The sequence below is a fragment of the Amia ocellicauda genome, chromosome 6, assembly GCF_036373705.1.
Source record: "Amia ocellicauda isolate fAmiCal2 chromosome 6, fAmiCal2.hap1, whole genome shotgun sequence".
Classification (NCBI taxonomy): Eukaryota; Metazoa; Chordata; class Actinopteri; order Amiiformes; family Amiidae; genus Amia; species Amia ocellicauda.
Window position 1 is genome coordinate 8,203,625 of NC_089855.1, and position 24,731 is coordinate 8,228,355.

The following is a 24,731-nucleotide window of genomic DNA, read 5'->3' on the forward strand; positions in this document are numbered from 1 at the left end:
TGGGTTTACCTGTTCAGAACAAGTAAGCCCACTCTGGTACACTTTCATACGAGTTCGAGAGTGTCCCTGTCTGACAACAGCCCTGTCTGGCATTTCAGGCGTTCCTCGCCTCCTCCGTCGCATTCTCGTGAACCCTCTATGCAGATGGAAAGAGGCGACCCGCTGAGAGGCTGAATATTAAGCGTGCCAGAATAAATTGAGGGAAAATATGCAGGCTTTTCTCGGAAGAAGAATGTGTCGTCTCTCAAAAAAATAAATATATATATTAACTTACAATGTGCTGTATATTGAAAACCAGCAAACTGACAGGATAGACAATAATAATAATAATAATAATATGATAGCCATCCAGAGCGCACAGGTGACTGCCGATTTGTTCACCCCACCTGCCACGAGTAGCCCAGTACCCCTGACTGCTGTCCCCACCTCACCCCACTGTGTCCCGGTTGCCAACCCCAGTCTCGTGCGGTCCCGGGGGCCCTGCTCTTCCCACACACCAGAACCTGACATCCCGAAAATTAAATCAATTCACCCCCAGTTCGTACTGCTTAATGTGTGATTAAAGACAATGAATTGTGAAGTAATGGGATGGCCTGCCCCAAGCAGGAATCAAAAGCAGGAATCAATTAATCCAGTGGCACTGGCGAGGGGCGAGGGAGGCGGTAGGCAGGAGACAGTGTCGCCGTGTGAATACCAAGTCTCTCACCTCAGGCGAGAGACGGTCATATAATCTATTACTGCTCAACCCTGGGATCCAGCCGGCCCATATTTTCACTTCTCAACAAAGAGGAGAACAAGTAATATCGCTGTACAAGGGGCACCGGCCGCATGTTTCTCCATCCATCTTCAAGGTAAAAGAAAATCTATACTGATATCACAGAGAGAGAGAGAGAAAAAAATGAACCCACAGTGTCTGCATCTGCGAAGGGACGAAACAATTTCACATTCTCGCTCTGTCAGGAATGTTTACAAGAAACATTTGTAGAGGAGGCTTCAGTTCAATCCCGGTTCGCGTTCACACTATCGAGCGCGCGTGGGATGCCTCCGAACGTCTCGTTTTAAACCTGATAGGGGAACGTCTTCATCTAAATTAATTCACATATAATTCAGCTCCTTTCAACGATAATAACTGTATCCGTGTCGATGCCTGCGTGGCTGAACGCGGCGCTCATCCCCCCCAGACTGTATCATCTGCAGCTGCTTCAATTTACAGCCCTGGCGCAGGGATGCTTGGCTCGAGATACCCATCGCTGCCCCTCAAAGTCTTCATCAAACAAGAAAGGAAAAAGAAAGAAAGAAAGAAAGAAAGAAAGAAAGAAACGGCGTGCGTCTCCAAGGATGCTCGGCTCGTTCCAGGTAACCAGACGTCTTGTCATCCTCTGCCTCCCCGGTCACTTTTAGGCCTTCATCAAGAGCCGGCAGCTTCTGAAGCTCCCAGATCAAATGCAACGTCCGCCGATAGCTGCCTTTAAAAAGTGTATTCGACTCTCTTCTTTACAAGTGCGTCTCGGCTCGAATGCCCCGTCAGTTCGAGAGACTGAAATCTCAAGGCAGGTGGGGGGTTTCTTTGTATTAAAATAAAAATAAAAATGGCATAAATTCTCACTGGAAACTCTACAAGGAATGTATTCATCGTTCGCACATCACTGGTCCACTTTCTTCTCAAGCTGCACACATGCAGAGATGGGAACCGGCTGGGCTGACATCACAGAGCCTAACTTTACAGGTTTCACAAGCAAGAGACAAGAGAAAACAAGAGGCAGAAAAGACTGCAAATCTGCAGTTTACAGGCCAGCCTGCGTTACGCTCGTTGTGCCATACTTTACTCTCCCCTGGGGGGTGGTAGAGCTTTGCGTCCGTCTGTCTCACGGTAATACTCTCTTAACACAGACTCACTGACACATAACACTGACAACAGGCCCTGCGTTGTGGGAGGCTGTTGAAGCTAATTAACTCCTAAATCATCCTAAATGTGACAAAGTAAAGCAATAAATCAGGAGACACAATCTGAACAAAAAAAGTGTGTGGGGGGTGTGATGCAAGTAATTACTTTTGCTTTTACAGGGGGGCTGGCATTAAGTGCTGTAAGGCCTGCGAGTGTGTTTGTCAGGCTTCAAATGCGCTGTCAAACTAAACCTTGTTTATGCCTTCTAATATACAGACATTCTCACTCAAATTTCTCTCCGCTTTTCTACTTTATTTTTTGATTCATGGAGAAAATCAATCAACAAGTGTATTCCGAGAACAGCAGCTATGAAAATGATGCATTGAGCTGTCAAACTTACAAAACTGTGCCAGGCCGCATTTGCTCGCTTTCCCCTATTCTGGCCTCGTCGGTATCTAATATCGCAAGCCGCCACCCACCCAGTGAATCTGCGATAGCCCTCGATGATTAGCTCAGAAAGGCGTTTACATTCAGAGGGAGCGCCTTCCACACACGTGTATGATGTGGGGGTCACGAGTGAGACACCTGGTCCTGGAGAGTCACAAGATCTTCGGTTAGTCCTTCTGCCTGAGCTCTCAATGACCCAATTAAACTGGTATGTTTACAAAACTGACTAAAGTAGGTGTTGCTTCCAGGTTGCGAGTGGTAAGAGATTTACAGAGACCCAGGCGAGCTGCCAGACCACAGCTCCCTCTCCTAGACCAGGTTCACCCAACGACTCGTCTAGAGAAACAAAAATCCTTATGAGGGAGACAGAGAATGACCAAGGGACAGAGGGAGAGAGGGAGAGAGGGAGAGAGAGAGAGACAATCAGGGAGAGAGACCTTCCGATGGGTGGGATAATCCCGGATCTTGCACCTGGAGTATCGTAAACAGAGCTCAGACAGTGAGAAGCAAGTATCCTCAGCCGTCTCTCAGCGTGTTTTATTTATTATTCAAATTAAAACCAGAGCTCCAGAGTGTGATCACGTAAACACACATTGCATAATACTAAACAGGAAATAGACTGATGTTGTTGGCAGTTGCAGCGAATGGGTGAGATTAAGGCAATTCTACTCCCGTCTACACAATTTATTATACACTCAGCACCTCTCCTCCTTTTACCTCACACCTATAAAGACACTCATACAAAAAGAGGACAATGTTTTCTTCCCCGACAGCAGCGCTTAACTTTTGCTGGAGCAATTTGAGATGGTCCGCGATCTGGGACCTCCGAGCACTACCTAGTGACACGAGCAATGTAATGTGCGCTTTTACAAATTAAAAATAATCGTAGCGACAGTGACTGTTTTATTTCCTTGACTCCTCGATTACATTTCTGCCAAAAACAGTTCTATGTTATTCAATATGGCAATTTTACAGGCGACACGAAGACCATGACCTTAAAATGCGTATGACGCAGCGGCGTACACAAGGCGCCAAGTGTCCAGGTTTGGAGTCGCCCATCGATGCGTATCCTTCGGTTTAATTATCCTCCAGGCTAATTTTAGAAGCCCGAATCCTAATTGGCTTTGTAGACATGAGATATTAAGGCCGACCCGAGACTGGTGCTGATACGCTGGGTACAATATACGAAAGAAAAGGACCCCGATGTATAAATCCTCTCCTTCTCCGCTATTCATTACACACAAGGGCACTACTATATTAAATTTGATTACAGACCTTTTTCTTTTGAAGCTCGTCAGTCTGGGCTGTTTTGGAAAAAGCGCTCCTTAATTAAAAAACACTGTCATTTTGATGCGGAGAATAATGTGCTAATCTGTCTCGAGAACAGTTTGAATTTTAATGAAGAAAAGTTATTTCATATTTACCTCCTGTTTAGCCTTCACTGAGCAGCGTTCTTTTATCTTTAATATTTCTTAATGCCTCCTAAGTAAGCTAATCAAAATACTATAATTACACCTCCCACTGCTTTCAATTTGATGGTGTAGCAGTACATTAGGAATTGGCCTGGGCACATCTCTGACAGGAAATGAGCCAATTAAGTCTTCCCCTGGCAGTGGTTAAGCCTGGTAATGACAGAGGTCATCGAAAGTAATGCGGACAAAAAATGGCTTTCCCTTTTTTTGGTCCGTTTCCCGAAAGGGTTTACTTTACAACTGGCTTTTTTTCCCCACTCTTTCTTTCTTTCCAGACGTTTCAATTAACAGTCAATCCAATTTTCTGAGGACTGTTTACACTCTCTCTCTCTCTCTCTCTCTCTCTCTCTCTCGTCAGCCTTTAATAATAAATCGGGAAACACTGGGCTCTCTAGAACAGTGATAAGCATAAGGTAATGATAATTAATTACCCTGTTTAAATATTGTAATTAAGGATTAAAGCCTTGCAGTTTTCAAAAGCCACGCAAGAAAGGAGGCTCTGTGCTCTAACTGATAGTTTAGTTCCAGGTTACATCATTTATTCAACAATGCCTGGGTAAAAGCCCTGTTAAATTTATACTTTCCGCAGTATAGTACGCATTTCGTCCTCCAACAGCTTAAAATGTTCACACTGATAAATCTGCTAAACACTTCTTAAATGACAAAATGATTTGTCTGTACGAGGGCTCGTATATTATGCAGAAATGAGTCACAGGACTATAATTCCACCTAGGCTTCCTCTAATTACACAGCGGCTTCACGGGAAGGCATCTGAAGTGTGTGTGGGGGGGCCTGATCTCTTCCTTGGAAGAAAGGTGAGGCGCCGGGTAAAGAAATTATTTTGAAAGAAAATATAATCACGCTTTATAGCAAAGCTGGCAGGCGCTTTAGAGAGCACGGTACAGCCGTTCACATGGGGGCGCGCTCAGGACCGGTCGCCTAATGTTACTACATGACACCCGATACGAAATTACAAACGGAGAGAGAATCCCGGCGTCAGAGCGCTTTTAAAGTTCATTACAGCACAATTTGGTGGGAGATAGAGAGTTCAGTGTTGATTCATTTTCTCTATTCACCAACTACAACCTCAAGTTTCACCAGATTGTCCACTGAATCCCTCAGACGGAGTGGTGAAATACTTTAGCATATACAGTACAATTCAAGGACCCGGGATATGAACCCCTTAGGAGTAGTAATCCCTTACCTTCTTTTGGGAAGATATAGAGGCCAGTCTTCCATGGAAGTCACCTGGCAGATGAAATTCAATGTGGACAAGTGCAAGGTATTACATGCAGGTAACAGAAATGTTCACTATAATTACACTATGGGAGGAATAGAACTAGATGAAGTAACGCATGAGAAAGTGAGGAGTCCACATAGACTCCTGGGTCTTTCTCCATCCAAACAATATGGGGAAGCAATAAAAAAGACAAACACAATGTTAGGGTATATTGTCAAAAGTGCAGAATTGAGAACAAGGGCAGTGATGTTCAGACTGTACAATGCACTAGTTAGAGCTCATCTGGATACTGTGGACAGTTCTGGGCTCCACACTTCAAGAAAGATATCGCTGCTCTAGAGGCAGTTCAGAGGAGAGCAACCAGACTTATTCCAGGTCTGAAGGGAAAGTCCTACTGAGAGACTGAGGAACTGAACCTTTTCACCCTGGAACAGAGGAGACTACGTGGGGACTTGATTCAAGTCTTCAAAATCATGAAAGGCATCGACCACATCAAACCAGAGGAGCTTTTCCAGATCAGCAGGGACATACGCACCCGGGGACACAAATGGAAATTGGGCTTCAAGGCATTCAAGATAGAAAACAGGAGACACTTCTTCACACAGAGAGGCATCACAATCTGAACAAACTCCCCAGCGATGTGGCTGAAGAGACCATTTGGGAACATTCAAAAACAGACTGGATAGGATCCCTGAACACTTAGGTATTAATGGACACCAAACAAGCACGATGGGGCGAATGGCCTCCTCTCGATTGGACACTTTCTTATGAAGTGGATGTGAAAGGTGAACAGTGCGGGGGGGACGTCAGAGCTTTGTTACCAAACTACTGATGCTTGTGGGGGAAACACAGGGAATTCTGTAGCACTTGTGAGGCATTTTTCTTTAAATTAATAAATAAATGGAAAGTGCTGGCTTCCTGTATGCTGGGGGAATGACTCGTATATATTTCAGTAGGATGAGTCTGCCCTTCTTGAGAAACAGGGTACAGAGGCAGCACACGGGCTCAGACACACTCCATAGAGCCAGCCAGCCAGCCCAACCTGCTGACCGCTCGGCTCCAAAGAGAAGGACACCGGAGCGTCCATGTGCTGGGAAATACACACACACTCAAAACCATTCATCATTGATACAAAACAAAGATAAAAATAATTGTAAATATGTCGGGAATTGAAGAAAACATTTTCTAGACTCCAGGATAAAGAGCATTGTGGTAATAAATACTACTAGTATTTGTATATATATTTATTTACACACATAGATACACACAGCTACACGCACGCACCCTCGCACACACACACACACACACACACACGTTGATACTGAACATACCACACATATACAGCAAGTATCTGTACTAATTCAGGCAGCTCTTGAGTGAGTCGGTACTAAATACAGGCGTTGTAGGTCAGGGCATTCAAAATGAGTTTGCCCCACTCTGTGTAAACTGACACAATTTACATAAGAGATGCGATGCTAATAAACCGTTTCATTATACGATGCAAAGTTAACTAGTTAATATGGCAAGAGGCTAATATCTTTTCCGGTTTCCAATGCAGTGGGATTTTAACCCATTTCACACCTCTTGGGTGGCCAATCTGATGTGTAAATGTTGCTATTATGCACTGGAAACCAATTAGAGTCGAGTGACAGGCAATTGAACCTGAACCTGACTGATAGAAAGAGGCTTGATTTATTACTTGATTAATTATACAGGTTACCTTTTTTTTATTACCCGATAAAAATGTGCATTATCGTTTACTTTCTTCATGAAGGCACATTTATATACAGACATTGGTGAACATACACGCAAAAATGACCACTGATGACCGCCAAAGCTGCAGCAAAACCCCTAAAAATATCACACTGCAACACAAGCAGACTACCAGAGGAAAACCCAAGACAGGAAATCAACAGCCGAGCACCGAACTGTGTTTCCCTGTGGTGACTGATCACATGGCGGTGAAAATAAAAACCATACCCTCAGCGCCACCTGTCAGGCCTATTATTCATGACACAGTGCGAGTGCGAACTCTGAGATCTCCTCTTAAGAGCATCGCAACAACCTGCTTTCCTATAGCTCATCTATAGACATTTAAAACGTCTACTACATCAACGGGAAGTCTCCGAGGGTTTTGAAATGGCTTCACATGACCCAACGACTGGGCTTGTGGGGGTAACTGTGGAGGGCAGGTCAGAATACCACGTCACTTGGGCATGTTGGAGCTCCACAGACCCTCTGACCGTGGGGAATGGTATTTTCCAAGTACTTGTTGATGCTGATGTTGTTGCTGTTGTAGTTATAGTTGATGATGTTGTTTTTACCATCATTGTGGTTGATTTAGTCTTTTTATGCACGTTACCAAAACATCTTATTGACCTCTTCTCATTTATCTTTCATTGTCCTGTATTGAAGTTCTCAGCAGTCAGCTTCCAGCCCAGCTCCAGGACAGCCCTCCTGGCTAACGCCCTGCATTCCCATCTTGACGGATAACACTCGCCAGATGTAGCCCTCAGTCCACTCCTCCTCCGTTTTTTTTTAATATTCATGCACAATATGCTTTCTGGCTTCTGATCCCACGGAGTGCAAGGAGAAGTGTTGACAGCTTAATCATGCAGCCGGAGATGCAGCCGCCTAGCACCCCCCTCTCATCTGAATCTGCTGATTGACCTACATCATATAATAGTCTCCCTGACTGTCTTTATCCACAAAAGAGTCACCTAACAACTTAAACTTAAACTCTGTGGAGTCTCTGCACGGAGATGCCTTCCTCTCCAGACAGCCGTTGACATGCAGGGGTCTGGCGCTAGCTCAGAGAGAAGAGGATTGTGGGTAAAAGTTATGTTTTCAATCTCAACATGTGCTTCTATGACAAACGAACAATTACAGCACCTCATATCAATAAGAGAACTGAAAGTAAACGTGTAAGGCACAGCAGGTGAGAGTGGGTGGATTCGTCCAGGCTTGGGGATCAGGGGAACTTAATGGGCTACTGACATCGATACGGGGGACAATACATGAGAATGTCAGCTGTGGATGCAGACAGACCCTACGCACGGCCAGGTCACAGGGGCCGAATGGTGGCTGATGTAACACGGAATAAGTAAAATGAGTCACAACGGGCTTCTTCGCAATCACACAATTTCAAGCCGAGCAGAAGAGCCGGGCTTGATGATCGGAAAATGCCAAGCGATGCATCTCCATAGAGTCACTAAAGGTGGAATAAACGGTTTATAGTGCGAATTAATAGTATGACAATCCTCTTTCAAAGCCAGCTGAAGGCTAAGGCACGTCTGCTCCTCTTATCCACATGCTCGTTCACTCGTCAGATAAAACCAACGATTAATGACCGCGGAGAATATTCCACCAGAGCCGTAATTAAAGTTGCGCGGGAAAGCAATTACTGACCTCCCCAAGGCGGGCTGCAAAACGGGCCGAGAGGTGGGGGGTGCGAGGCTCTTCCTCCCTGTTCAGCACGGCCCTTTCAGGCTCCTAATCCTCGGAGGGCCAGTAGTGTGAATGTGAGCCGTGGCTGGAGGACCCAGCACAGGCTTGTTCTCAGGGAAGCCGCTCTGACAGTTTACCCGAGCGCTTAAAGCACCGGCAGACCAGAGACGACCACTCTGGTGATTTTAAGCCATTACCGGTGACAGAGATGATTCGTGGTACAGCCTTCAAGCCATTTCAGGTCCAGGTCAACCGTTTATAACTTCATGAGCCCCTGAGCCAGGCTTTGAGACACTCATACACCCCAGAAGGAGAACTGCATGTTTGCCTCCCCGTTCTGCTTTATTTCTAGAATTCACACAGATTCGTAGACATTTCCTCTATGTGGAGTTATTTTCTCAAATAAATTATTTCCTGTGTACATATAGTTATTTATGCATTTGTTTCTTTAGATAGTTAGTTTAAAATTAGTTAAACTGCATGTTGATAAAAACAAAGAAAATGTGTTCAAACCCAATAATAATTCTATACTTCATATTGTGCTTTTTGTTGTTGTTGTTGTTGTTGTTGTTGTTGTTGTTATTTTGGACTGACAATTTGCAAGTAACTTCCCAACATATTTGACTTTCATGTCAAGTCTTCAGAAAGCATTAGTAAGCTTGTTCCCTGGTGTTTTATGCAAATAAAAATAAATGCTATTTTATTTATTTGCATATTTTCCCCTGATTAAAAAAAAAAATGTAATCAAAACTTTACAACAATATGTTATAATACTTATATATGAATTCCATGTAATAACATCATTATTATAGTATAGTGTTTTAGTGTTTTAGGCTTTTTGCTACTAGATTCACCAGCGCAAACAAAACACCAACTAATAAGAAAGTTGAGGTTCCTGCAAAAGATTTCCTCCCCCCTCCCCCCAACAAAACAGATAAATTATATTAATTCGTACTCTGGACCCCCACGCACCCCATTCATTCCATGTACCCCCTGAAAAACCTTGTGCACCCCAGGGTTTCAAGTACCTAGGCTGACTCTCACTGCACTATAAACTACACAAGAGCATGAAAGGATACTGTAGGTTGGCGCGACGTGGGGTATGATTCACTCCATTAACACTAGAGTATCGAAATTAAATAGGTAGAATATTACTCTGCTTTGTGTATCATTGTATTATCATGTAAATTAACTGATCTGTTTTAAAAATCCTCTTGCTCGATGGATAAATGGGAATAATTCGCTGCTGAAGTATCTGTGGCCTCTGAGCAGGTCGGAGCCCAATTCTGCTGCGGTTCTGACTGTTTCCACACAGAGATGTTTTAAAGGTCAGTCCATCATGTCAGCACCCTGCACAACACAGACAAGTGCGGCCCAACGAGGTTAATGTGCTCCATTCAGATCTCCAGAGTGGCGTAATGATTCGCAATGGGAATCTCTCTGAAAGACAGCATTCAATTAAATCGTTACGGTTCCACTATTATTAAAGCAAAAATAAATTAATAAATATGTACATAAAAGAGTAAAATGAAATTTATATCGAATTAAAGGAAACGTCTAGGGCTTGCGTGATTCATTATCTCCACGAGCTTCCCACTGCACTACACGCAACCAGATTATGTCAATAATCGACAATTGCTGTTGAGAGGTGATATCAGGAGATTATGATTTTGACTGTAGATGATAAATGGCATTTACAATTCATAAAGACAGAGAGTGCAATCTTTAAGCACCAACAACATTCCCCCATGAAGGTGCATTTTAATATTATATTTTTTTAATAGTGCATTTAATAGTGGATTTTAATTTGCAGCTACCAGTGAACAATTCTTAATGCTGATGATGTCATCAAACCATATTTAATTCTTGAACAACTATATACATATTCACAAAATGCCCATCTTCCCAGAGCGTTATAAACAATTATAAATAGGAGAGATATCCACAGAACATATACCTTTTGTATAATATTAACAGATACAAATCGCAAAGCTACACATTTATAACACTGACTTTCAGAAAAAAAAATTAAAGGATAGGAATTCAGAAGAAACAGTTTATCACTCACATCACCCAAGAATGAATGCCAAGTTCCCCAGCCTTGGCAAGTGGCAGATCTGCTCGAGCTGTGAGGGACTTTACTGTACGAGCAAATCTCTGACATTCAGTAACGAATCGGGAACCTTATCAAATTCCCCAGATTGCAGAATTATGAACCAGCCTGAATTTACAATTCAGATCGCACACAAACTCTGTTCCTCTTGGGTTGACAAAGGGAAATGTGTATCAGCCGTTCTGTTTTACTGGGATGCCACAAGGTCTTTGACACGGTTCCAAAAGCTTAACATCTCTAACGCTGTCTGTTTTCACTGAAGGCTTCTGAAATTAAATAATCCACCTATGGATCATCTGTAACCCATTAGAAACACCCTGCCATGGCACATTCCCGCTCGATATCGATGTCTGTACCCCCCTCACAGCACCGAGTACTTCTACAGGTTGGTAGAGCAGCCCTGAGTGTTAATTATCAATATCAAAACGTATCACAGCAGGATCTTACTGTCATGTTACCTTTTCAATACAATATGAAACACTATTACTTTAAGAACCTGCTGCCTGTTTGTTTGATTATTGTAAATCGGGTGTGTCCTAGTCTAAAGAACACTGTTCATTTGTTACTATAATAATGGGCCCATGCTCTTTTAAGCCGCAACTATACAAAGATATCAGTGCGACTCAAAACCAGTCCAGCTTCTGAAGGCCAGAAACAGTAGGGCGCCATTTGTATCCAATCTGGGTGTTGTATTTATGCTGAACAGCCTCTTTCCTTAGTTAGGAACATAAAAAGTTGATTTGCACTGTACACATCTAAAGCTGCTCCACTATTCATCTTCTGGAATACATTAAACATGAATACAGTATCATTTACAGTGTGTTCACAATCTTTAGGTGTTTTCTTCCCCATGCATATGGTTGCATATCAATCAGTAATATCTATAAATATCCTCACACGTCACACTGTAGTTTCTGTGATTATCTAGAGCTTCAGTTATATATCTGGGATGAGAACTAAGATCTGGCTTATACACATCCCTGAATTTACACTTGATCAATTACTCCTCTGCAACTAGGTACTTAATACACATTTACACGCTCTGAGGGCAACTGTCTATGAAGCACTATCACTCACATTAAAATCACTTTCCTCCACATCTCCAGCTCCTGGATTACCAACATGCAAAACCCTCACATCGATATAAATATGGCTGCCAACATTCAATTAATATTAATACCGTTCTGCCCAACTGTTACTACTGGCAAGGGGCCACCTGCGGGTGCTAAGTAAGTGACAGGTATCGCAGACTTACTCCATTTATCGGGTATGTTTTCCATCCAAGCTCCCCCAGAACAGATGTGGTATCCAGCAGCACGACTGGAAACAAAGAAAAGGTCAACAGAATTAGCATGCGTTACATATTCAAAGCACAGTAATGAACCATTTAAATATCTGTCTGGCGCTCCATTTGTTTTTGGTCTCCAGATTACATTACTGGAGAGGACTTTCACAGTAGTAACAGGGACGTGTCCTGGGTGTCTCAGATACTCAGGCTGTGGCTTACGGATAATTGCAAATAAATATGATCCAAAAGAAGACAGTCCTTTAGACACAATCTAATTTAGACTGATTGTGCCATACGTTTTCGTTCCAATCTTTGCTGAAAGAAGAGCATTGTTTAATTTTCCTCTGACGGACGCGGAATAAAATGTAATTATATTTCTGAGAAGAGTAATTTAAAACATCGGCTTATGGAACAACAGAAGGGAAAATATTGCGGTGGTTACATTTAATTAAATCTAAAGTGACAACACTCCCATTATGAACACCTCTGGATGTAATCGGATCACCAAATGAAGTTGGACAAAGCTTGGAAACACCCTGAAGACAAGTGACGCCACACTAATTGCATAAAGTTGGAACAGGAAAACACGGGAGGGTTACCAATTGTGATTTAATCCATTAAAGCATATATTCACAGCAATCTTAACATGAAACTCAGTTGATTGATAACTTAATTGATAGTAACTTCAATGATAGTAATATATTGGATGTCTGGTGGAGCGTTTATAGATGCAATATATTTTGATTTGTTAACACATTTTGTTCAATTTGTTTAAGATGTAACATTGTGTCAAACTGGTATTACATTTTCAACTCAAACTGGTGTTGAAAAGCAATTTGTTGATGTTGTTTTATTAGTTTTATGTACCCACACATCACCACTGTTTTAAAAATTTAGAGGGCTAGCAAAGAGATGCTTTATTTAGAATCCAAGGACTGAATGCATTAAGTCACATGGGATGAATGTTTTTTAATGTACAGTACCTAGAAGAATTAATGCTGTTTTGAAGGCAAAGGGTGGTCACACTAAATATGGATTTGATGTAGATTTTTCTTCTGTTCACTCACTTTACATTTAGTTAATGAATAAATATAATCATTTAAAATGTCTATTTTTATAGCATTTTTTCACACCTGCCTAAAACTTTTGCACAGTACTGTACATCTGTAGAATGAAAACTGAATCCTAATAGTGTGTGTGTGTGTGTGTGTGTCTGCTGCCTAGAGAAACAAGAAACACAGCTTCTTACACACAACAGTCAACACACAGAGAGGGATGTGAGAATGTGGCGATCCACAGCTTGAAAAGTAAAAAAAAAAAAAAAAGTGCTAGCGCATGTTATAAAAATGTAGGTCAGCGTCTCCTGGCTCAGTAATAGAGATGACGGCTGCACTTCTACCTGGGCACCGTGTGCTAATGAGCGCGGGGTTAAAGATTCACACTGACCTGGCCTCTCTGTTGTCGTTTCTCATCCACAGGCCTTGGCTGTGACTGGACACCCGTTTAAATGGCATAGTCACAAGCTGGTTCTGTTTGAAATGCATAGTTTTTAATGGAAACGTGCTTCGGTGTAATGCATATCGTTTGAATGCATGTCAGATTAGGGCTTAAAGTTGTGTGGTCCCGTTCACAATGCATAATGTGAATAAAGTCCACTGCATTAGACTTAGAAGAAAATACAATCAGCAGAGTTTTCCAGCTACGCACTTTAGTTCCATTGACCATAGAGTGATCTGAACTGTTCTCATTATAACTCATTACTAACTAATATAAAAAACAAAGTTCATAAGTACATTTGAGGACATATGGCTAGAAAGATATGACAAAAAATACTGTTTGTTTTGTGAAGTCGTCAGAGCCCTTCTTGGTAGCCTGTATTTTCTTTTGCGTTTACTTTGAAATACTATTCTGTACTGCATCCCACGTTGATATATTGACTTGTTGCTTGCCCATATTCCTACTGATTTCTGTTTGTTTTGGTGTTTCTGGTATCATTAATGAAAGGGCTCACAGCTACTGATTTATAATGTAAGGCTCTTATAATAGCTGCAGCCCACTGTGCTCTGTACTGAAGATGAATCAGATTTAGACGAGTCATATACGCATCTACATGTGAGCGTAGACTATATTGTCTCTATATTTTAATAACTCGCTCCTGATTAATGCATACTCTGGTTAAGTGAATCACGTCACAGTGGTCCCATGCAATTATCCGGATTCAACTGTATCACAATTTGGTAGATGCTTTATTACGACTGGAAATGCTTTGATGAACAATTAGCACTATACACCGATCAGCCATAACATTGTGACCACTGACAGGTGAAGTGAATAACACTGATAATCTTGTTATCATGGCACCTGTCAGTGGGTGGGATATATTAGGCAGCAAGTGAACATTTTGTCCTCAAAGTTGATGTGTAAGAAGCAGGAGAAATGGGCAGCGTAAGGATCTGAGTGACTTTGACAAGGGCCACATTGTGATGGCTAGACAACTAGGTCAGAGCATCTCCAGAACTGCAGCTCTTGTGGGCTGTTCCCGGTCTGCAGTGGTCAGTACCTATCAAAAGTGGTCCAAGGAAGGAAAAGCGGTGAACCGGCGACAGGGTCATGGGCGGCCAAGGCTCATTGATGCACGTGGGGAGCAAAGGCTGGACCGTGTGGTCCGATCCAACAGACGAGCTACTGTAGCTCAAATTTCTGAAAAAGTGAATGCTGGTTCTGATTGAAAGGTGTCAGAACACACAGTGCATCGCAGTTTGTTGCATATGGGGTTGCATAGCCGCAGACCAGTCAGGGTGCCCATGCTGACCCCTGTCCACTGCCAAAAGCGCCTACAATGGGCACGTGAGCATCAGAACTGGACCACAGAGTAATGGAAGAAGGTGCCCTGGTCTGATGAATCAAGAGTTCAAGGTGTTGACTTGGCCTCCAAATTCCCCAGATCTCAATCCAATCGAGCATCTGTGGGATGTACTGGACAAACAAGTCCGATCCATGGAGGCCCCACCTCGCAACTTACAGGACAAAAAGGATCTGCTGCTAACATCTTGGTGCCAGATACCACAGCACACCTTCAGAGGTCTAGTGGAGTCCATGCCTCGACGGGTCAGGGCTGTTTTGGCGGCAAAAGGGGGACCTACACAATATTAGGCAGGTGGTCATAATGTTATGGCTAATCGGTGTAAAGCACATCATAAACCCACAAAAATATAGATGTGCTTTTAGTTTTTTGGTTTATTATGCAAAATAAGCTTGGTGATTTACTGTTCAGATCCTATTGCTTGGGCTCTTGTGCTGCCCAAGCAAGAAGACCACGAAGATCCTGCTGAGGGCACAAGGGTTGCTGTAGGCATGTTTCTCTTCACCGCACATGGAGACTATGTGACCACTTCAGACTTGTGTATGTATTGGTTCATGCAGGGCACTCTTCTGGAAACGGACTGTGTAGATCTGAGAGGTTTCCAGAGACCTCCGGGCTGCAGGCGCCACTGTACGCCACACAAAGCACACTCTCTTCCTTTCTAACATGGTTTGGGCTGTACGATCTTCACCCTGAGCATTAACCGATTCAAAATCAGGGCAACTTACAAGTCGGCAAGTATGAAACGAACAGCTTGAGGAGATTATCGCTGCTCCCTCCCCGCGTCCGAATGCTTAGCGTAAATGATTTCTCCGAGGATATTGGCAATGGGTTTGGTAGGAGCTTTTAGATGTTTTTATTGAACTGTAAATAAATAATCTGGGTGTGCATTTAGGAGAAAATGTGGCCGCTGGAAACTGAGTGCTGACCACCAGATCCACACACACGTGGACGTTAGGGAAGTAAGAAACAGGGAACAGAACATATGCAGGCTTTGAATAATTGAAGAGCCACAAAATTAATACAAATCTTCTGGGTACCAATTATATTTTACAGGTGTTGTATGAATCATATTAATATAAAAGTTTGGGAAGGTATCCAAGACCTCTAGGTGAACCCGACCTGTCTGGTAACTCAGATGTAGGCTGCCCCTCAAAGAGAAAGGATAACGAAGTTGTTGTTGTGCGTTTGTTGTAGTTGTCATTTTGAAATGTTGGCAGGTTGGGAGAAAACCGTAGGGGATAGCTTAACCAAGTTATCCTTCACTCTGAGGTCAATAATTGACTAACCTCCTCATTTTTTTTTGAAACTGGGAACATAAACCATCTTTATAAATGTATTGACAAACTTGATGGCAGAGGAATACATGTCAGTAATAACTGAACATAAAGTCAAAATTTAAAATAAATAGTGAATGCTAAGCAGAGGTTTTCTCTTTGAAAGGAGAGCCTTTTAGACAATCACTCGCACAAAAGCACACAATGAGATCGCTGGCACTTTAAAGAATGGCTCCATGCCTGTTATATCTCCAAATATCTGCTACACACTTTATTGAAAGAATGAGCAGCAGTTTGTTTTGTGTCAGTTGTTGAATGTTTCTGCTGATTTCAGGATCTGGCACTGGAAACCCATAATGATCTTTTCTCTTGAAGGAACCATTCCCTATGTTCTCATCCCCCACTTCTCCAGCCAAAGCATTTGTAAAAGTCAATGGGCTGTGCAACTTTGATGAATTTAAACCGTGAATACGTGTGGAAATGGTCATTTGTGGTCCCTCCGGTCTGCCTCAAACCCAACTACGGATGATGAATGTGTAATTTCCTTTGTCTCACAGGACTCAGCTAATTCTGATGCCTATCAATAAAACGTGTCACATTCAGAAATCAGTCATCGCCCTGGACTGGCAGTGTTACAGAAACAGCTCAATCACTGGCGCCTCTTCGTTAAGACCTCATTATTATAAATGAACGCATCCCTCATGTTCAGATACAGGGCATTAGCTGGGTTATAACATAAGAACATAAGAAAGGTCACGGGTTATAGGAGGCTTGCTGGGACATCTTGTTTCTGTGGTGGTCAGTAGCTTAATGAACCATGTATTTTACAGCCCCCTTGTGCTATAATCTCACTGTACGTATCCCCGGATTCGAGGAGTTAGCGTTAGCACAGCCTTGAACATATATTTTTTTATTTACAGCGATTCCTGTTCTGTGTAGGATTCACAAGCTTAAGGCTTAATGAACGGAGACCAAGCTGAACATCCAGAGGTTTCCCCACCTGTGTTTATCGGTGGAAATACAACGGGCCAGAAAGATTTTATAGCAAAGCAAAGGCAACACAATTAAACAAATAGAAACCCCAGTGGTTAGTTTTGATGCGTTTTACCGTTTTACATTTAAAAACGACATACGGATTAAACTACAGCATGTGTATTTGTTCTTCATTTCTTTTGCAGGCACTGAATGCCAGATGTGGCACAGATGTATACTAGAATAGAGAACTGACCGTCTCCGTTATCAAAAGCCCAGATCTCACATACTTTAATTGTTTGTATTTTGTACCATTCAAGGTAAAGGTAAACAATTTGCCAGATGACCCAAGACGAGAATGCTGTTTCTTACTTTCGGATTACCATACATCCCGTTTTTCCTGGACATTTCCTCTTTTTCGGACCTGTAATCTCTGCCCGGACCATGATTTTTTCCAACACTGAAGTACAATTCCCGGTGTGTGTATGACTCTAATAGTGGCATGAGATTATACTTTTATACACATTCATTAATTAACAATAAATAATAAATAAATAATACTAATTGTTTATGTTATTGATTGTTATAAGTTACAATTTTCTGTGTTTTTTTCTTGGTAAAGCATTTTTGGAACTTTTTCGCCATACAATCATGGACTGAACAAATAAGTGCTCTTTTCATTTTACCTATTTGATATATTTGCACTGTATATAATATGTTCACCAGGGTCCAGGGATTAAATGTTACACTCATAACTTCATGTTCAGACATTAATAAATTGCATTTTTGTGCATAATTTGTTTTGCAGTCATAACACTTTGTTGTTTACACCCTCCTCTCTGAATGGGCGTTATTTGTTGTTTACAACCCCCCCCTCATATTTGGTAGTTCAGATATGGTAACCCTACAATCGAATGCACACCAGGTTTAGATATTCACGAAGCAGCAGCAAGCTTCCAATAACTGCCATGACAGATGGGTTGAACGTTAAAATCCATGATTCTTGATTACAATTCACCACATTCAAGGAAACCCATCTGCATCCGTCACCTCAGAAGATTGTGGATGGGTGCAGCCGGCGTGCACCACCAGTGCATTTGTCACCCGATTGCAGCGCACCGGTGGCAGAGTTGCTCTTGCTGCAGTCGCTGCCGCGTGATTATAAGAGCAGAGCCTCTTTCATTCCTGCAGTCAGAAGCCGCCGCGTCTCCAGCATGAATAATTTAGAAGTACAAGTCCTGAACCAGCAACATGCAAGCTACAGATTACCAGCGATTGTTTCGTTGTTTATGATTTAGTAGGAGATAAAAAGCTAACAATGCCACGCAATGAACTTGCGAAAGGCCCGGCTACATCTGTAGGCTTACAAAACAAATTGTAACGCAAATCAGATTGTGTTTCAGTACAATCCTGGCGTCTGAAGTGTGTACATGGCCTTTGTTTGGGGTAATCATGCTTGCTTATTGAATGATTCCACTTGTCACCGGTACGAATTAAAGTAGATCTGCACACAAAATGGATTCACTTCTTGTGCATACTTTATGACACAATCTTTGTTCACAGACAGAGCTGGATTGGAGGAGCACCAAACATATGCATCACTGTGTGGCATTTATACAAATAAATGTTTCTCTGACAATGAAACTAAATGATTGCAGCTACAAATAGATTTGTTTTGAGACCTGTCTACGTGGAGCACTTAATATCTGTGTAGCCAACAAGGTTGATTGCATTCAGGCACTGAAATCTATTAATTTTACCCACTTCAGTCTGGTTCTGTGATTCACACAACGGCAAGGTTATATTAAAGCACCCTGTGTGCATTCCACCTTTACAAACCTTTAACTAAACAGTGTTACTCTAATGAAGTTCAGGGCAGAATTTACGGTCACATGAAATGTGCGCCAATTTATACTGCAAAGGATACTTGAAAGTGCAGAGTAACTGAATTGAAATCGTACAGCATTAATTTAAGAGTTAGTCAAGTACCCAGGCGCTGTAAGGTTTTGTATTATCGACTTGATAGTCAATAATAGACAGTAAATAATTGATTAAATTCTGTAAAGTTACCGGAAGATGTTGCAGCAGAATGAATTGTAAATGTGTGTGACTTGGGTAGCGCCACCCTCACTGGATTACCTGGACTGTACTTTGTTGAACTGAATAAAACATAATGCCTGTTTTAGAGCAAAGTAAAGCCCCTCCCAGGCAACCCACCACAACAAGTGTGTGAACAGAAGACAACCACTGAATACATTAACAGGTTTTGTGTCGAATACCAAACTAATGTTGCGTGAGGTTCCTGTCAAGCCCAGTGAGCTCAGACAAGCATTAATTTGCCCATTTATTGAGGCACAAGTATTAACCACGTATTGTCAGAATAATATAGCAAACAAGATGGAGGCAACTTCTACACAAACATAAAGCAATCTTTAAGACTGTACAATGCACTAGTTAGAGCTCATCTGGATACTGTGGACAGTTCTGGGCTCCACACTTCAAGAAAGATATCGCTGCTCTAGAGGCAGTTCAGAGGAGAGCAACCAGACTTATTCCAGGTCTGAAGGGAAAGTCCTACTGAGAGACAGAGGAACTGAACCTTTTCACCCTGGAACAGAGGAGACTACGTGGGGACTTGATCCAAGTCTTCAAAATCATGAAGGGCATCGACCACATCAAACCAGAGGAGCTTTTCCAGATCAGCAGGGACACACGCACCCGGGGACACAAATGGAAATTGGGCTTCAAGGCATTCAAGACAGAAAACAGGAGACACTTCTTCACACAGAGAGGCTTCACAATCTGAACAAACTCCCCAGCGATGAGGCTGAAGAGACAATTTGGGAACATTCAAAAACAGACTGGATAGGATCCTTGGATCACGATGGGGCGAATGGCCTCCTCTCGACTGGACACTTTCTTATGTTCTTAATGGCTACGGTCAGTCAACATTTCCACAGCACTTTAATATGAAATAATAGTTTGTTGTGCACAGCGGGGAAAAGCCTTCTGGATATTTTTTTCCTTATCTGTCTGTGGGCAATAAACACAGAGAAAGGTAGAGAAAGGGAAAATAGAGGCGTCGCTTAATCAAACTAATTTCTCGCTTTGTCGCGCATCGCGTCAGATTTAAACACATCTGCGGTCTTCAGTCGCACGTGTGCCGAGATCTGCGCTCCGGGGTGTTTTCCCGAGATCGGTAACACGCTGGGAAGAAAAAACTGAAACGGCTTCAGCCTGCCTATGGGGTACAGGGACGAGCAAATCTCAGTACACCCTGCCTTCTTCCAGGCATAGAGAGTGTAATTTTTAATTGAATCTCTACAGCATTCGGTGATCAGAGAGCTATGAACTGAAGTAGCTTGCGCTCTTCTTCGACCAAAATTAGGAATGCAGATATTTTGGCTGTGAGAAACAAATTAAATTAAAACTTTTTCTGCTCCATTTAGCAACGGAACGGTTCTTTAAACCCCATTTGAATTCACTCCCACTTTTAAAGGCTGAAACAACAACAACAAAATACAGACTGCTGCCATATTACTGAAGGATAATCTGCGTTTACGGAAATGAAGTGAAAACTAAAAAGAATCTTCCAATAATTGGAAACAGATATAGAGAGGAATTGTCAGACTTATATGCAGCATTTGATGATTATAGTATTCATTTAGAAATGCAAAGCAGTAAACACACCGCATGGAGCTCCATTCATTTTTTCTTGCTACCACCCATGATGGGAGGAAACAAAAATAAATCAAGCAATGTAGATTTTGTAGTAAATAGAAAACAATTATACATAATAAAAGCTACACAAACCAAATGCTTAGCTTGAATCAAAACTGTCACCCATTCAACCAATTGACAGTTGATTTTTTTTTCTCTCCTGGAGTGGTGTTCATCAGGAAACCAGGGTCTGAACAGTTTGATATTTTCCTGTCCAAATAAATGTTTATCTAGAAGCCTGAGATCTCTTTTTTTAATTAACCATATGTTCATCCTTGTTCTGTGAAACAGCCCACAGGATAATACTTTGCAAGAGAAGGATCAGACTCTTTCTGTGTAATTAGCACCGTATTTTCATGCATATTCCAATGCTGCACAAAACCTACTCCTTTCTGAAAAATAGAGGGAATAAATACAGAAACTAAAAATAAGGTGTAGGTAACATGATTGATACAGATAACCCTATAGGTAATATGGTTGAATAGTTTTCCATCTCAAGTATCGCATGAGAAAGACCTAGGAGTCTATGTGGACTCCTCACTTTCTCCATCCAAACAATGTGGGGAAGCAATAAAAAAAGGCAAACAAAATGCTACGGTATATTGTCAAAAGTGTAGAATTGAGAACAAGGGCAGTGATGTTCAGACTGTACAATGCACTAGTTAGAGCTCATCTGGATACTGTGGACAGTTCTGGGCTCCACACTTCAAGAAAGATATCGCTGCTCTAGAGGCAGTTCAGAGGAGAGCAACCAGACTTATTCCAGGTCTGAAGGGAATGTCCTACTGAGAGACTGAGGAACTGAACCTTTTCACCCTGGAACAGAGGAGACTACGTGGGGACTTGATTCAAGTCTTCAAAATCATGAAAGGCACCGACCACATCAAACCAGAGGAGCTTTTCCAGATCAGCAGGGACACACGCACCCGGGGACACAAATGGAAATTGGGCTTCAAGGCACTCAAGACAGAAAACAGGAGACACTTCTTCACACAGAGAGGCGTCACAATCTGAACAAACTCCCCAGCGATGTGGCTGAAGAGACAATTTGGGAACATTCACACACACTTTCTTATGTTCCTATGCTCTTACATGTGTTTATGGTTATTTATTGTAGCTCCTTTTAGATGTTGTTCTTCATGTCGCACCTTTAATTACCACACACTTTCAATGAGGATCAGTAAAGATCTCAATCGAGACCCGGCACTTAGCCCTCTGGGGCAAAGAATAGCCTCCAAACCGAGTCTTCACTCTTCGGCCCTTTCCAATGTGATTCTGACCTCAGTGCGATCCTTGTGATCAGGGAAATTCCTTGAGTTGAACAATCAATTAAGATATTTGAAATGAATTATAGCAAGAAGGATACGAGGATAACATCTGACCTGCAGAGTTGCTTCTGGGTTACAAACTACCTTGCCTTAGAAATCCTGGCACAAATACAAGCTGTATAATCCTGTATCCCAATATCTTCGTCTGTATCTGACATGTCTTGGGTGAATCTGCCTTCTGCTCGGACGTGCCTGAAATAAACAACTTTCTCTGAAGAGACTAACCTGTAGGTGCTCCAATTTGTGTGCAGTACATTATGTCCAATTCAGAAGGAAAAACAAACCTTCCAGGGCAAACGTAATGACTGGCTACTGACACTTACAAGGAATACAAAGTATATTCTTGCTAACATATTTCACAGAACTTCATCATACATACGGTGTGAACTTCATTTTTCTTCCCCTGACCGTAATCGATGCTATTTTTCATTCACTGTTTCATATTGCTGGAAATTAGGTTTTTCAAAGACTAATCAGTCATTTGCTTATCCAATCTGCTGGCGAAACAGCTGTACTGGGGGAGGCAGACCCGGGGAGGACGAAATTAACTGTGACCGTGCCGATCAGATCCGTCAGGCGAGCTTTTGCAGTTGTGCGTTAATGGGAATTGTTCGCCGGAGTCGGAAATATTAGGACAAGACCTGTCAACTAAGAATAAAATGGAGGGGGAAGGGATAAAAAGGGGAAATATTCGAGGACATCTTTGACATGTCTAGGTATCACATTTTTTACAGTTTTTTTTTGTTTTTGGTAAGTTGTTTTTTCGGCCATGTTTCGATTTCACATTTTGGGTTCTTCAATTTCTTGTCCAACACAGAATCCAAGAAGGACGGTTTCTATTAGAGGAGCACAAATCCACCCGGTGATGGGCTTATAGCAGGGCTGTCTCGCAACACTGCAGATTGAATGGCAAATGGACCAGAAGAAGTGAAATCCCAATTTAAAGAGAGGATGAAAACACTAGGTGTATAAAAGAAAGGGGCTTTAATGGGTTTTTCTCAGAATCCAATATGATCCTTGAGAGGGGGATGAAATACAGCAGATTCGCAAAACCAGGTATGAAAAGAACGGGGGGGGGGTGTGCTTTTTTTTCATTTGCTTGTGTCATTTTAAAATATTAATATCTTTCCCTTCAGCAACAAATCTGTAACTGAAACTCTCTACCCAGAACAATTTACAAGATCCACAAAAAATTGCTTTTCCAGAGCATCCAAAAAGTACTAAATAAAAACACTGTAATAAAAAAATAAAGCTGGTAAGAGTGTATGTATCTTCTCTAAAAGGACGAGACTCTGTGCACTTAGGAGACAGAATTGAAATGCTGGGTTATAGACGCCCGACTCACTGATTGGGTTCTAGTCTAAGAGATCAAATAATAGCTTACAAAGAACCAGGAAAGAATTTTAAAGGTTTACTGTGTGGCAATTTGGGATTAGTATTTATGTATGTAGTTTTTTAATATGTTCTGCATGGACTGCATCTACAGATAGCAGGTGAATAGAGATTGGCCATCTTGTGTTAATCTCTCCAATTCATTTCATATCAGCCAGGCAGATGACAGGCTAGGAAATGCTAAACAACGTGACGCTCAGGTATGCTTAAAGAAATCTTAGGAGAGTCCTTAAAGTGTGTAAAAAATCAAACCTAATATGATTATGCATGGACTAAATCAAAAATAATAATGATAGCTCTGATGTTCACAATTGTAGCAACATCATACGACAACAAAACTAAGTGATATTCATCTCTACAAACATCTGACATTGACCAGGCGCTCACGATATCAAGAGTGTGTCTAACACACAGCTTTGTGCGTCTGTGTTTGTGCTCTTCTACGCCACTTAGTTTTTTTTATTTTTGATGTTGCTCAAGAGAAGTGGAGTCTGGATAAGAGCAGCAGGCTGTCTTTGATTAATAAACGTCTCCCGAGATAAACAACAGACCAAACACAATCTGAAGAGCAAATTCAAACTCCAGAAGAGAGAGAGAGAGTGAGGGGAGGGTTTCGACACACACGTGCTTATTAATGAAAGTGCCGGGTTCACGAGGTTTCCTCTTCGTCCTCTTCATCAAAGGAAATGCCTGAGGGTTGTATCGCCTTTGAAAGCGTAAGAACACAAATTTAAAAACTGATTTTGAAATTGTGATTTTTCTGCCGAATTTTTCATATCTTTGCGTTGGCTTCTTTTCAAGTGAACCGTGGAGCACCGAGAGAAATCCTACCTGATTAGCTGAAGTACGCCTTGTCACACGCGCCGGCAGATAACACCTCTCAGAAAGCAATGGGTTATTCCCAGTGTATCAGCTGTAAATGGATTCTAATTAAGACAATTAATGAATGGAGAAGATTAAACTTTAAGAGCCCTCTCCATTGATTAAACTGTCTTATTTCCATGATATATATAACAATTTGAATTAATCTTAGATGATTATTCAAACAGGTAAATGGAAAAGGGGCAGTTTTCATCGTTCAAAGCTTCGGGGATAGGAGCAACGTTTTTGAATTAAGAGATTGCAACAGAATATCCCCTTTTTGAGATGTCCAAAGCATTGCCTCATATATGATCAAATGTAGGTATAATATAATAACATAAAATGCATATACTATTACAGTACAATAAGTAAATGGATGTTTTCTTCCCCCTTTCACCAAAGACGCTACACAAGCCATCCTTTGAA

At 41.9% G+C, this 24,731-nt stretch overlaps 1 protein-coding gene across 1 annotated transcript in view; it reads right to left on the reverse strand.

The window, feature by feature from the left end:
* epha6 (eph receptor A6) overlaps nt 1-24,731 on the reverse strand; it is a 231,697-nt gene that overhangs the window by 182,066 nt on the left and 24,900 nt on the right. The window contains exon 2 of the mRNA XM_066706008.1: nt 11,860-11,924. Coding sequence (XP_066562105.1) covers nt 11,860-11,924 — 65 coding nt within the window. The remainder of the gene's footprint in view (nt 1-11,859; nt 11,925-24,731) is intronic.